Source organism: Bactrocera dorsalis, chromosome 4, assembly GCF_023373825.1.
Source record: "Bactrocera dorsalis isolate Fly_Bdor chromosome 4, ASM2337382v1, whole genome shotgun sequence".
In the NCBI taxonomy this organism is placed as follows: Eukaryota; Metazoa; Arthropoda; class Insecta; order Diptera; family Tephritidae; genus Bactrocera; species Bactrocera dorsalis.
The window spans coordinates 68,953,035-68,965,260 of record NC_064306.1 but is presented as its reverse complement, the minus strand read 5'-3'; the positions used below and the strand labels follow the sequence as shown (position 1 = coordinate 68,965,260).

Sequence of the window (12,226 nt, the reverse complement as noted above, 5' to 3'; positions counted from 1 at the left end):
TTGTACACCATTAGTGCTTTAGTCGGTTTTTCCATGGTCAAGTCAACTGGAAGGAATACTTTTCTGCCTTTTTACTGGTTATAGCCGAGTTAACAACAGCGCGCCAATCGTTTCTTTTTTTCACATCGTGGCGCCAATTGAAAATTCCAAGCAAAGCCAGGTTCTTCTCTACCTGGTTTTTCCAACGGAGTGAAGGTCTGCCTCTTCCCCTGTTTCCCCCGGCGGGTATTGCGTCGAATACTCTCAGAGTTGGAGTGTTTTTGCCGCTGTCTCTTAATTCACAGAACTATGTCAGTGTCGTCGTATATCTCGTACAGGTCTTCGTGCCATCGAATGCGGTATTCGCCGTGGCCAATGCGCAAAGGACCGTAAATCTTCCGCAGAACCTTTCTCTCGAAAACTCGTGACGTCGACTCATCAGATGTTGTCATCGTCCATGCCTCTACACCATATAGCAGGACGGGAGCAATGAGTAACTTGTAGAGTTTGATCTCTGTTCGTCGAGAGAGGACTTTACTTCACAATTACCTGCTCAGTTGAAAGTAGCACCTGTTGGCAAGAGTTATTCTGCATTGGATTTCGAGGCTGACATTTTTGTTGTTGTTATTGCTGGTTCCAAGATAGACGAAATTATCTACAATTTCGAAATTATGACTGTCAACAGTGACGTGGGAGCCTAGTCGCGAGTGCGACGATCGTTTGTTTGATGACAGGAGATACAAGGAGATCTTGCCCGTACTATATAGCATTGATGTCACTGTTTCCGTTATACAAATCTTGCAACGTTGCGAAATAAATCTGTATTTCCACACAATTGCTAACGGTTTATTTATCGCCAAATTGAAATTATGAGTGGCATATTGTACGTTAGGCTGGACATCCACAAAAAGCTCAGATATTGAGCACTCCTGAACTAGACTCGAATGTACGTTTTTTGTCTTAATGGGAACTAACTGACTGCAACTATACTCTAAAAATTAAGTTTATCTGGAGATCACCGACCCTCTTTCTTAGTTTAGACATATCTATGATTATAGGGTCAATCCGTTTCCGTTCCGATCACTTGTCTCAAAAGTAACCGCACTGAGTTGCAAGTTTTAAGGATTTACCCTAAAAAGTGCTTACGCAATATGATCTGCAAAATTTGAACACTGATAAGCCTTGCTGGAATCACGTAATCGTAATCGATTCAGTATCAATTTAAAAAAACCCTTACTCTACGTGAGCGTGCATATTTTTTATGAGATAAAAATTCCAAAAGTTCCATACATATGTATGTACATAAGTACATATGTACGCATAAAAGATAGTTGATAGAAATTATCTTTAGCCATTTATTGAACTTATTGTGACAACGTGATATCGTTATCATATATTCGATAACCACCCACTCGGCCTCTAATCAAATTATATACCCTACATGTGCCCGATAAAAATTCAAGGATTACAAACCAAAGTTTATTTTCCATAAAAACTTTTGGTTATTTGTTCCTTGCAGGAAAAACAAAAAATAAATATGTGTGTATACGTATATATGTACATACCATTATGTCCTTATTATAAATGTAATATTAAATGTCACTGCTAAAAATAAGTATGAGCTTGGTATTTCTGGAGCTTTTACAGTGTCCTGTTTATCGTTTCCCGCTTTTGAAGATACGAACAAAATTGAATTTCGTTTTAGTGATATTATCATGCTATACAGTTACCGTTATTCGTCATTTACTCCAACACTCCTTCAGTGTCGGAGTCTTCAGTATACGTATTATTCCCGAGACAACCGGTTCTGTGTTTCCGGAATTGACCCTGCCAAGAACTGTCATTTCAACCTAACCTTGTTTGGATCGGTAAGTAAGAATAATGAAGTAAATAAGTGAAGTTGATATTGAGATTTTTTTTCTTTAAATATGTAGATACAGCCATGGACTGATAAATGACACACAATTTTTAATTCGTACGTATGCTAAAAAGTTTTAATTGAAAACAAAATAGTTTTGTATTTAATTTGGTGCTCTTGCACCTGCCAAAATTTTCCGTTATTTTCTGTTTTTGTTTACTTTTATCAATAATGCGTAGTCAATGCTGAATTTAGTGGACACATATGTACATAAATGGCGTAAACTTCAATGACTTGTTTGCGCTTCCAGCAATCTAATTGCTATGGCACATTATACTTAATATGCATTATGCATTATTCCAAATTTGCACTAAAAGCAAAATATATTTTATTAATAAATCTAAACATTTCGACTGTAGTTGTTGACAATTAAACAAATCTTCAAAATAAACTTAAAGTAAATCGTTAATTTTATTAACAACTTATTAATTATTTTAATGTAAAATAAACGTTTTTATTATGTAAATTTGAGTTGAACATAAAAAAATATTTTTTTACTTATTTACAGATTATTTTGAGGTTTCAGAATGGGAAACTCGGAAAAGTCTGATTTATTACACTACTGTTGCAAAAAATACACAAGAGAAATTGTTAAAAAAAGAACAGTTTTAAGTATTTTTGGATAGCAATGTTAATTTTTTGTTTTACAAATAAAGGGAAACGATAATTAATTTCACTCATTAGTTTTAGGTTTTCAGACTTGTACGATTGGCACAGTAGAATTGTAATGTTCACCCAGACTGTACATATGGCGGTGGTACGTTATTAATAGACTAGGCCCAGCAAATTCGTCAGCCCCTTGTAGAGTCGGTGGTCCTTCTGCCTGTAGCACTTCAATGGGTACTTTAAGTATGGAGGATAAGGCTTTTAGTTCAATTTGTCCTCCCCAAGCTGGTGTAGTATGCAATAGTTCGCAGTAGTTTTCAAATTCTGCATCAGTAAGCAGTAAGCCAGTTTTCGGATTAGTCATATAACAAATCAATGAATCTTTATGAGCGCGTATATAGTTAGCAGTTTCCTTGCGCAGTTCTTGCACGCTGTATGTAGGTAACTCCTTTTGAGCTAGCTGATGCCGTACCGCATTGTAGAGACAATTACCATCGGAAGGAATATAATGTAGAGTTAATTGTCGTTCTAACAGTTTCGATTGTATAGCACGCCTTTCGATAGCTTTTGGTGCGAACTTTGCTTCCTCAGCAGCAATCCGTATATCTTCCTCTTTTTGTCGGGCTTCACGCGCTTTCTTATCACGTCGTTTTTGTGCTTTAGTAACACGTTGGGTAGTATCAGTGGCATCTTCTTCATCATCACCATTGCACAATGCGTCATCGAAGTTTTGTGGTTTCTCATTTGTATTCCCGTTTTGGTGTTCATTTTGTTCTTGGGTTTGTTGCTCCTTTTTTACCTCGACTAATTCAGAGGCTTGCCTTTTCTCCAAGTCGCTCTCCATGCGAGCAACCTCCTCCATTATCTCTTTGCGCTTCTTTTTATCATTCTTTGGTGCAGACTTTTTTAAGGCCTGTATTTTGGCCTGTAAATCTTTTCGTTCTCGGCGATGCCTACTAAGCACATCATCCATAACTATACCTGACAAGGCTTCAGACATCTCAGATTCAGCATTTACTTCTCCCATTGTATATATGTAAATATAATGACTTTAGAAAAGATAAAGTAAAATTAATGTATATAAAAATATTATTGTGGATATGCACATACAGTACGCGATGTTGGAGATCTTACGATTCAGCCTTTCAATTTGTTGATTTCTGCCAAAATATATACAGATGAGATGTACAATAAATAAACTTACTATTAATCAATTAAAAGTTTGCAACAATTATTTTTTAATGTCAAAAGTTTCCGAACACCCAACCTAAATGCTTATTTTATTGTAGAACAATTGTGAGTTGGCAATGTGGTAATTTATAACACTGCCTTGCCGACCATTTCAAACAGCTGTGCGGCGTGTTTATATATAAAAGTCTTATAATTTAAGTTTTAAATAAATAAATTAAAGAAAACAATGGAAATTGATTCAAATAACGAAAAGTCGATTAATTCGGATAATGCTGAGGCTATCCTGTGTCTACCTGGCCAACGCTTATGCCTTTCGGAAGAGACTACTGTGGCTGGTCAAGGAACCTACGAACGTGGCGGTTATATTTATGCTACCTTGGCTGGAAGCGTGCAAGTTAAAGAGAAGGATAAGGTACTCTAAATATGTTCGCTGTTAAGAAATGTAATATTAATAATTTGTTAAATTCACTCAATTAGTGTAAATACATAGAAGTTAAGTGTGCTGGCAGCCAGACTATTGTTCCAGTTGCGGGCGATGTAATAACAGCGCGTGTTCTGCAAGTAAATCAACGTTTTGCCAAATGCTCTATAATATGTATTGGGGATCACATACTTGAACGTACCTATCGGGGAATAGTACGTAAAGAAGATGTACGTGCTACTGAAAAGGATAGAGTTGAAATGTATAAATCATTTCGTCCAGGCGATGTGATACTAGCTCGAGTGGTAATTTAATTTTATATATATTCATGATTTTTTACAATAAATTAATTATGTACCACTTTTCTAGTTACCTCAAACTGAGCTATCGTGTTACCAATTAAGTACTGCTGAAAACGAATTGGGTGTAGTAGTTGCGACGTCTAGCGAAAGCGGGGCGAATGGTCCACCAATGGTACCTGTCAGTTGGACAGAAATGCAATGCCCAAATACGCTAGTAAAAGAACCACGGAAGGTAGCGAAAATTGTCGCCGAAAGTTCTTTAAAAACCGAGAAGTTAACTTAGAATGTAAATGAAATTTTTCTTCGTAATTTTAGTACAAAAAATCTGCTAATATAATAAAAACAAAAAAAAGGGATTTATGATTGGCTTTGCTTTTTATCCGACCTGCTGTGTGAAACGAAAATTTCCGTTTTCAATTAATATAACCGTAGTTGGTGCAGAAATTTAAATTCCAAATAAATATAATGTGAAACATTTTGTACATAATATAGGTTATTTTAAGCTTTATTTTATTTTGTGTAGGTAAACATGACTTAATCAACTTCGGTTTTGAAATTTTCCTTTTTTAAATCATATTCCATTTGGAAGGGGTATACTAAATTCTCGTTTAAGGTCGCCTTCGCTCGATCATGAATATGTGCTACACGATTTTTGTCACCAAATGAACATTCAAAACGCACATATTCCATCCAAACCGATGTGTTTTCTTTACCAAACTGCAATACCATGTTCTCATACACCTGTCGTCGGCGCTCAGTGTCCTTTTTAGTCTGGAAACAAAAATAGGGTGTTATTGGATTACTTTTTAAATTTTATAGTCACAGCCATAGTTTACACCTTACCCTTAAAATAACTTGGGATTCCAATTCAGCCATTTTTTCATGCAATTTTAGACAGGGTGGCGGCAATTGACTTAAATGGTCGTATTCTTTGCGCACTTTGTCAAAAGGGGAATTAAGCATGCAAAACTCCAGGTATTGAGCACGAAATATGCCAAATTTTGGATTAGTCATTTTAATAGCATCACGGTACAATCGATCAAGGGTCGAACGGTCTTCATCATATCGTGTTTTGAAGTATTGAATAGCTAACTCAAATATTGGTCCAGATTTATCTCCTAGGTCCTTCACTGCTTTGGCATGAATTTTTTCAACCATGTCTGAGTCGTTTTGGCTTATATAGTACGAAAGCCAAACCTCATACAATTTTACTGATTTGTATGCAGAACACACTTCACTTAGAATGGACTCAGCGATTTTCCTTCCGGTTTCAGTCACGATTAATAAACGCAAAAATACACAATAATGCTCCTCACTCATTAGACCAGATTCGTGACCCATTTTTAGAGCCATCGCCAAGTATTTACGTCTTGTTTTCAAATCTGTTTCATTATTTTCATTTATAATCAACATTGCGCTAATGTAATCGTGACAGATTGTTCGGGTTTTCAGCTGCATGAGAAAAGTACTTTATTATAAAAAAATATAGATTTTGTTAGAACCATTACATACCGTTTTTAAGGCTGTTTCGTATACCTTAGCGCATAATTCAATACGTTGCCCCATTGTGCGATCTTTGAACACCGGCATTGTCAAATAAGAGCCATTGTCAGCAGTGTCCAGATTATCAATTTCTGAAGCAACATTGTTGGCGTGTTCATTTCTTTTAGCATGTTCCTTTAAATCACTCAGGGCAAATCCGCGTAACTCACGCTGTGCCAAAAAATCCCACAATTTTTCTTGTGATGGATAACGTTCCATCAGATCTTCAATAATCTTTAATTGTAAGGGTGCTGTAATGTTAACAAATGGAGGTTCTTCACAACGTCGCACCAAACCAATAAAAAATTGCAAATTAGTTATAGTTGTGCGACTATTTCTATATACACATTCTGCTTGTCTTAAGGCGCTCTCGTAATCGAGTCTCTGACCAGCTTCAAATCGTTTATGTGCAACAAACACTAATAAATCAAATAAGGTTTTGGTAAGTATCTCTTCATTAGGGTGTCGCTGTAATCCTCTTGTACAAATGTCTTGCCATATAAAACTTTCGCTATCATTGCTGAAAGCCCATAGTGCTGCTTCCACCCAGTTTTTTTCATTTGATCCATGATACTAAAGAAAAGAAAATAAATTAAAGTAATAATAATAATATACTCCTATTACTTAAAATTTAATTAATCTTACAGTGAGCATTTTTTCATAGATACCAAGTACTTGTGCTGGATTCGAATGTTTACTGAACTCTATGAAGTGATTCCACAAGCCTTCAGCCTCCGGAAATTTTTGAAGACACTCCCGATACAATTTTGTAATGTGATTTATAAGGTTATTCTTCAGACCTCGCACCTCAGTTTTAAAGCTGGCTTCCTTGCGCTCAACCAAGCGATACATCTTACGTTCAAGTATAATATATTCCACATAAGTACGACTGTTAACACTCTTTTGTGTAAGCTGTAGTGCGAAGGATTCTCTCTTTTGTTTGTAATTACTATAAGTAACAATTTAATTGAAATTAAGGAATTTAAATGTTGTGGTGTGTTTACCTGATTTCAGAATCGTCACAGATATTGTATCTCTTCAACTGTTCGTAGACCGGCAAAGCGCGCTCCTGTAATTCCTGAACGACCTCCATTGCACAAAATTTATTTTATGTTACTATTTTTATTATATTCTTAAATTTTGTAATTAGAAAAACTAGAAGCATAAATAATAATGTTTATATTTCGCGTACATATGTACATAAGAATCCTGAAGTTAGTTGCGGTTGAATCTAAAACACGTTGTGTTAATCAGCTGGTACTCCGATATAAATTAGGAATTATTTATATTCTTTAATATTTTTTATTTTTTTATATATCTTTTAACTCGTTGACATTTGGGAATTACACAAAATTTTGAAATGATAGGAAAAGAAGGCCAGTAAAATACAAATATTAAAACTTTTTTTAATATTTATGAAATACCCTGAGCAATTGTAATTTTTCGAAACGAATTTTATATTTTATAAAGAATAAAACGGAGTTAGTGTATAAATATTGTCAATAGTACGGCATCACTTCACCGCTAAGGTAGTTTGTTATTTATCATTTGACAATTGTAGGCTTATCAATTTACCAAACTGTCAGTGAAAGCTACCGTCTCACCTCTCTCTAATAATGCATTTGCATTAGGGATGATCGATATTCAAAAAACATCGATGTTGACATCGATGTCATAATCGAAAGCTCAACATCGATGTTCGATATTTATCAAAAACCGAACATCGATGTTGGATCCATCGATGTTGGATCCATCGATAATTTTTTACATTAATAATTGACAAAGAAATAAAACACAATCTATAAAATTCGAAATTTATTAAGCCACAGCCAGTGTGCATAGCACATTTACGACTTATTTTAAACGTTTTTCTTGATGTTATACTTGTATTTTTAAATAATCGTAACGCATATTTCATTTTAAATGAATTTATTTATTCATATCTTTGAAAACATGAAGTACAAATTATAAATAAATGTTATTACAACTTTAAAAATAAAATAATAAATTTCACAGTTTAATGTGGAAGTAAGTATATGATTGTCAAATATCTTATAAAAATATAAAAAGCTGAAATTCAATTTAAAAATTTTAGATTAATTTGGCTTCGATATTTTCAAGTTTTTCAAAAAATTTCCAGAAGCGACTTTTTGGCGGCATGTTTAATTCTATTCATTTATAATTTATATGCATTTATAACCTTAAAAAGAATAATTTCCTTTAAAGCATGCGCAAAAAGCAAACAGATGAATTCAATATTTAGATAGAATTCAATCATTTAAAACTTACATATTGTTGTACTCCATGTAATATATATATATGCACAACACCAGTAGAATACGAACAAATCAGTAAATTTAAATAGGTACGCACAACACAATTTTTTATTAACAAACAAATATGTAGAAGTGGGAGTGAGCGTAAATGTGCAAGATGAATCACGAAGAGCGAACGAATGAAGGGCACGACCGGAATGACGCGTTCACATTGTGAACGCAGCCACAAATCAGTTTGTGAAGTTCACAACTAAAAAATTTGATTTGAGGCTGCGTTCATAGAAGACATAATTTGTTTCCTAAGTTGCATTGGTTTGGTGGACGTCCGTGTCGTGCGTGAGGCCGTAAGTTGACATCGATGATTGATTCCGTTAACATCGATGTTGCGATATTTTTTCGTATGGCAACATCGATATTAAAACATCGATGTTTTTGCTTTCAACATCGATGATCATCGAACATCGATGTTCATCGAGCATCCCTATTTTGCATCCCTTACACCCCTTTAATCTAAATACTTATTCGTTTGACTATTGCTATTTTGCACTTCATACGGAAGATTTTGGCATTTCATAAATACCTTCAGTTTATTGTTTTTTTTGGTGGTTTAGTTACAATTTAGCTTTGAATTTTCGATCCTTCTCTTCTAAACATCGTAAAAAAGTGTGTAAAAGTATAAAAAAATATTAGTATTGGTGAATTAATAGCTCGTTTGGCAGCAACAGTGAAGAATGTCAGAGAAGCAGAAAGGTGACACGTCACGTCCAACCACTGCGTCTGCTGTGGCAGCTGGTCCAGGGTTGACTACAATTCCGACAGCTAGTGCTGTTGTAAAAAACCCACTTTTGAGCGCCTCTGTTACGGGTCTAACATTTGATGACTTTCCTAATAAGCCTTTGCTATTACCGCCGGTGGCTATTAGTCGAGGTAAGTGTTTTCTTTACCTTAAACATAAGCACTTGTTGCACACAATGGGATACCAATACAATACGTTTACGACATCTAAGGTTGGTTCTTTATTTCGATTAAAAGTGGATATAAACATATGTATGTACATTTTAAAATAACTTCCCCGACTTTCTCATTTTACTCCATACTACGTGTGGAGTGAGAGCGGTACGTGGGCAGATCCAATGAAACTTGACGTCTCCGACAACACCAAACAATTGCCCAAATTAAGAGAATTATTAAAAGAAGCAGCAGCAATGCGCCTAACACTATTGCAGCTATTGAAGCTTCAGTGAGCACAAGATCGCGTACATCTACGTTGTATGAACGTTGATTGCCCGTGACATCGAATGCTGTAAGTGCCACTTTTGGTTCGCAACACGTTGCTATATACGTAGCTTTCAAGGGTTCTGTAGAGGCAACAGTATAGCTATTCCGGTACAGTAGTCCACTTGAAGGCACAGTCTGCAAACGTAATATGCCTGACTGCCAATCTTGGGCGGTTATGTCTAGTGTCCAGAAGCGTTCCGCGCAATCAGTTGACTGTGCATTAACGTTATCACAGCGACTGCCAAAAGTCCACGAAATAGATGGTGCTGTCGTATCCTGTACAAAAAGTATAATGCTTAGAATATTGTGTTCTATATATGTATATCTAATATATGTATATATATACCTGCAAATCAACTGTAGTTGAACTGACCACTTTCAAGTTGAGAGATAGAGTAGCCGTACCGCCACCATGACAGGTGAATGTAATTTTATCCGTGGTTCCTTGAGGGGTGCCATTCGGTATTAAAACGGTTACGACAACTTTTGCCATTTCACCAGCACGCAAAAATAGACTTTGCGGATTGAGACGTAAAAGAAAACGTCTTTCGTCAATCACCTGTATATTGTGATATACTGCTTCGGTGCGGGTGTTAGTCACCTCAAATTCCAGCGTTCCCATCATGCCTGGAGCCAGAAGTAGTTGTGATTGTAGACCCATTTCGATTTTAGTTGTGTCGCGTTGCAATAAAGTGGCTGTTGTTCCACGGGGCACACCGTTATATTTATAATCTACATTAACGACTGATGTAGGCATTCCGGTATTGTTTGTTGGTATGATCGGTCGACTGCTTTGTATTTCGTTGTCAGAGAATGTCTCCACTTCATCCTTTGGAAATGTTACATCCGAATTACCTATTACTTCTGCTTCAGCTGATGCTGTTTGTAGTTCTGCATTGCTACCAAAACGTAAATCACTGTGTGTTTTCAGAGTTTTCCCAGGTGAGGTTTCCGATAAACTTAGCAAGCGCGATCCATATGAACTTACAGGATAAGTATTCCGATCCTTCAGCAAATACGCATCGAAGCGTTTAATGAGATCATCTGAAAAGTATGACATTATAAAATATAACTTATAAAATAAGTTAAAAGCAATACGTCTGTTATTTACTGATGTTAAGTATGTCATTCCCCTAACCTCAATGAGGAAAAAGTTTGGCTTGCGCTGGCTTCAAGGTTATAAGCTTAAATTATAATTATTTCAATAGCAATCATTGATGTATGAAAGTCGAACTTGCGCATTCCACTTATTTCAGTCATACGTATTAATGTATTTTTATGGAAGTTACGTGCATCCTTATCTCTAATTCTTGAAAAACAATAACAAAACTACGTCATTGTAAAATGCTTAATTCTCGCTTATTTTGAAATAGCTAAAGACTCGTACATGTAATAAACATTGATTTATGCGATCGGACTTAAATTGACGTCGCTGTAAAAATAACTATGTACATATGTATGTATGTATGTGTTGTTTCCAAACTGTTTTGCAGTTTTATTTATTTGGAAACTGTTTTTTTATTAATTCCAATATAATATACTTATTTCCTCTTTTATTTCAAAATTTCCACGCTGTCCTCATTTAATCATGTCAATACTGGGTGAATATGTTATCACTGCATATTGAAATATAATAAGCTTATCATAAATTCACACAAGTCCTCTTCTCAGACAAGCTTTTAATGCTAAATTAGTACACATACTATGTATGTACGTGAACATATGTGTATGCACTAGCGTCAGTTCAACCGACTACCTTCTTTCAAACTTATAGATTCCTAATCTTCCACAAATGTTTGCGCTCTTCTTTTTAATTTAGTCGAATTTTGAACCTTGTACGTGAAAGAGTAACGGGTATCACACGCTCCATACAAACAAACTTGTTGACTTTTGGATGTTACTTACCCAAAAACATATCTGATTTACGTTCGGCGCGCACGAATACACTGTACTCATCGTTTAAGGATTCCGGTACCACTTTCAATTTGTAAACAGTGGCCTTGCGTAGTTTATTCAAGGGAACGTAAGCATCTAATCGACTATCATCTGCTCCAAGTGTAAGAACAAGTGACTTGAACTTCACAAGCTTTCTTAAGTTAATATCTGTTGTGAGCGAGAAAAGATTTAAAACAATTTCAGTTGCATAATCCGAAGATTACAAAAAGTGTGAGTCAGTTAAATAATTAAAAGTTATTACAGTTGTCTCATAGTTATTTTAAGTAAAGATGGAATTGCGATGTGAAATACATATATTTTATATAAAAAATTGCATTCAATGAATGGTTATTTATTAATTATTGTTTCGTAATCTATTTGTGAGAAACACATTTTTAATATATTTATGTAACATAATGCTATATTGTGTGGGTAATTGGAAAAAGTGAATTTAAAATTTCAGATTTCATGACAAAAATCCAATAAGACCAACAAGTTTTATGTGGCAACTCCAACTAGGGAGTCAGCTGTTACTGACATATGCGTGTATGTGCGGTAATCAGCTGTTAGTGAATTCTCAAACAGCAAAAACAGATTCAATAGAATTCTTGTGTGTTTTGCGTTATAACTTTTTTTTGTGAATAGTTGACAAAATAAACAGTGATATATGAAACACTTCAAAGTAGATGAAAACAATCAAAAATAATATCAAAATGTAAAATAGCATATTCAATCCGTATATCTTGCAAAAAACATAAAACTCAAGGTTAATGACAAG

The 12,226-nt window shown here is 35.0% G+C and overlaps 5 protein-coding genes across 9 annotated transcripts in view; 2 read left to right on the top strand and 3 right to left on the bottom strand.

The window, feature by feature from the left end:
- Positions 1-2,284: 2,284 nt before the first annotated feature.
- Positions 2,285-3,787, bottom strand: LOC105225914 (deubiquitinase OTUD6B). Of its 2 annotated transcripts, none has more exons than XM_029550055.2 (2): positions 3,708-3,787; positions 2,285-3,552 (listed from the first exon to the last, which is right to left on the bottom strand). In XM_029550055.2, the coding sequence occupies exon 2, from the start codon at positions 3,528-3,530 to the stop codon at positions 2,592-2,594; it is 939 nt and encodes a 312-aa protein (XP_029405915.2). In that variant the 5' UTR covers positions 3,531-3,552; positions 3,708-3,787; the 3' UTR covers positions 2,285-2,591. The 2 variants fall into 2 exon arrangements, with proteins under 2 accessions (XP_029405915.2, XP_011202897.2); XM_011204595.4 differs by having other exon boundaries at positions 3,614-3,753.
- Positions 3,770-4,771, top strand: LOC105225916 (exosome complex component CSL4). The gene is made up of 3 exons (XM_019990141.3): positions 3,770-4,106; positions 4,172-4,420; positions 4,485-4,771. Exons 1-3 carry the CDS (start codon positions 3,921-3,923, stop codon positions 4,698-4,700), a joined length of 651 nt encoding a protein of 216 aa, XP_019845700.1. The 5' UTR covers positions 3,770-3,920; the 3' UTR covers positions 4,701-4,771.
- Positions 4,772-4,910: 139 nt separating this feature from the next.
- Positions 4,911-7,233, bottom strand: LOC105225917 (uncharacterized). The gene is made up of 5 exons (XM_011204599.4): positions 6,964-7,233; positions 6,605-6,908; positions 5,930-6,532; positions 5,261-5,869; positions 4,911-5,188 (listed from the first exon to the last, which is right to left on the bottom strand). Exons 1-5 carry the CDS (start codon positions 7,050-7,052, stop codon positions 4,952-4,954), a joined length of 1,842 nt encoding a protein of 613 aa, XP_011202901.1. The 5' UTR covers positions 7,053-7,233; the 3' UTR covers positions 4,911-4,951.
- A 1,509-nt stretch (positions 7,234-8,742) lies between these two features.
- Positions 8,743-12,226, top strand: part of LOC105224902 (mucin-17) — a 57,604-nt gene continuing 54,120 nt past the window's right edge. The window contains exon 1 of the mRNA XM_049455406.1: positions 8,743-9,162. Within this exon, the coding sequence (XP_049311363.1) occupies positions 8,967-9,162 (196 nt within the window). The 5' untranslated portion in view covers positions 8,743-8,966. The remainder of the gene's footprint in view (positions 9,163-12,226) is intronic.
- The window catches only part of LOC105225918 (uncharacterized), a 36,565-nt gene continuing 33,566 nt past the window's right edge, over positions 9,228-12,226 (bottom strand). For all 4 annotated transcript variants that reach the window (XM_019990137.3, XM_011204602.4, XM_011204600.4 and 1 more), the window contains 3 exons: positions 11,419-11,616; positions 9,860-10,557; positions 9,228-9,789 (listed from right to left, as the gene is read on the bottom strand). In XM_019990137.3, the coding sequence (XP_019845696.2) occupies positions 9,322-9,789; positions 9,860-10,557; positions 11,419-11,616 (1,364 nt within the window). In that variant the 3' untranslated portion in view covers positions 9,228-9,321. The remainder of the gene's footprint in view (positions 9,790-9,859; positions 10,558-11,418; positions 11,617-12,226) is intronic.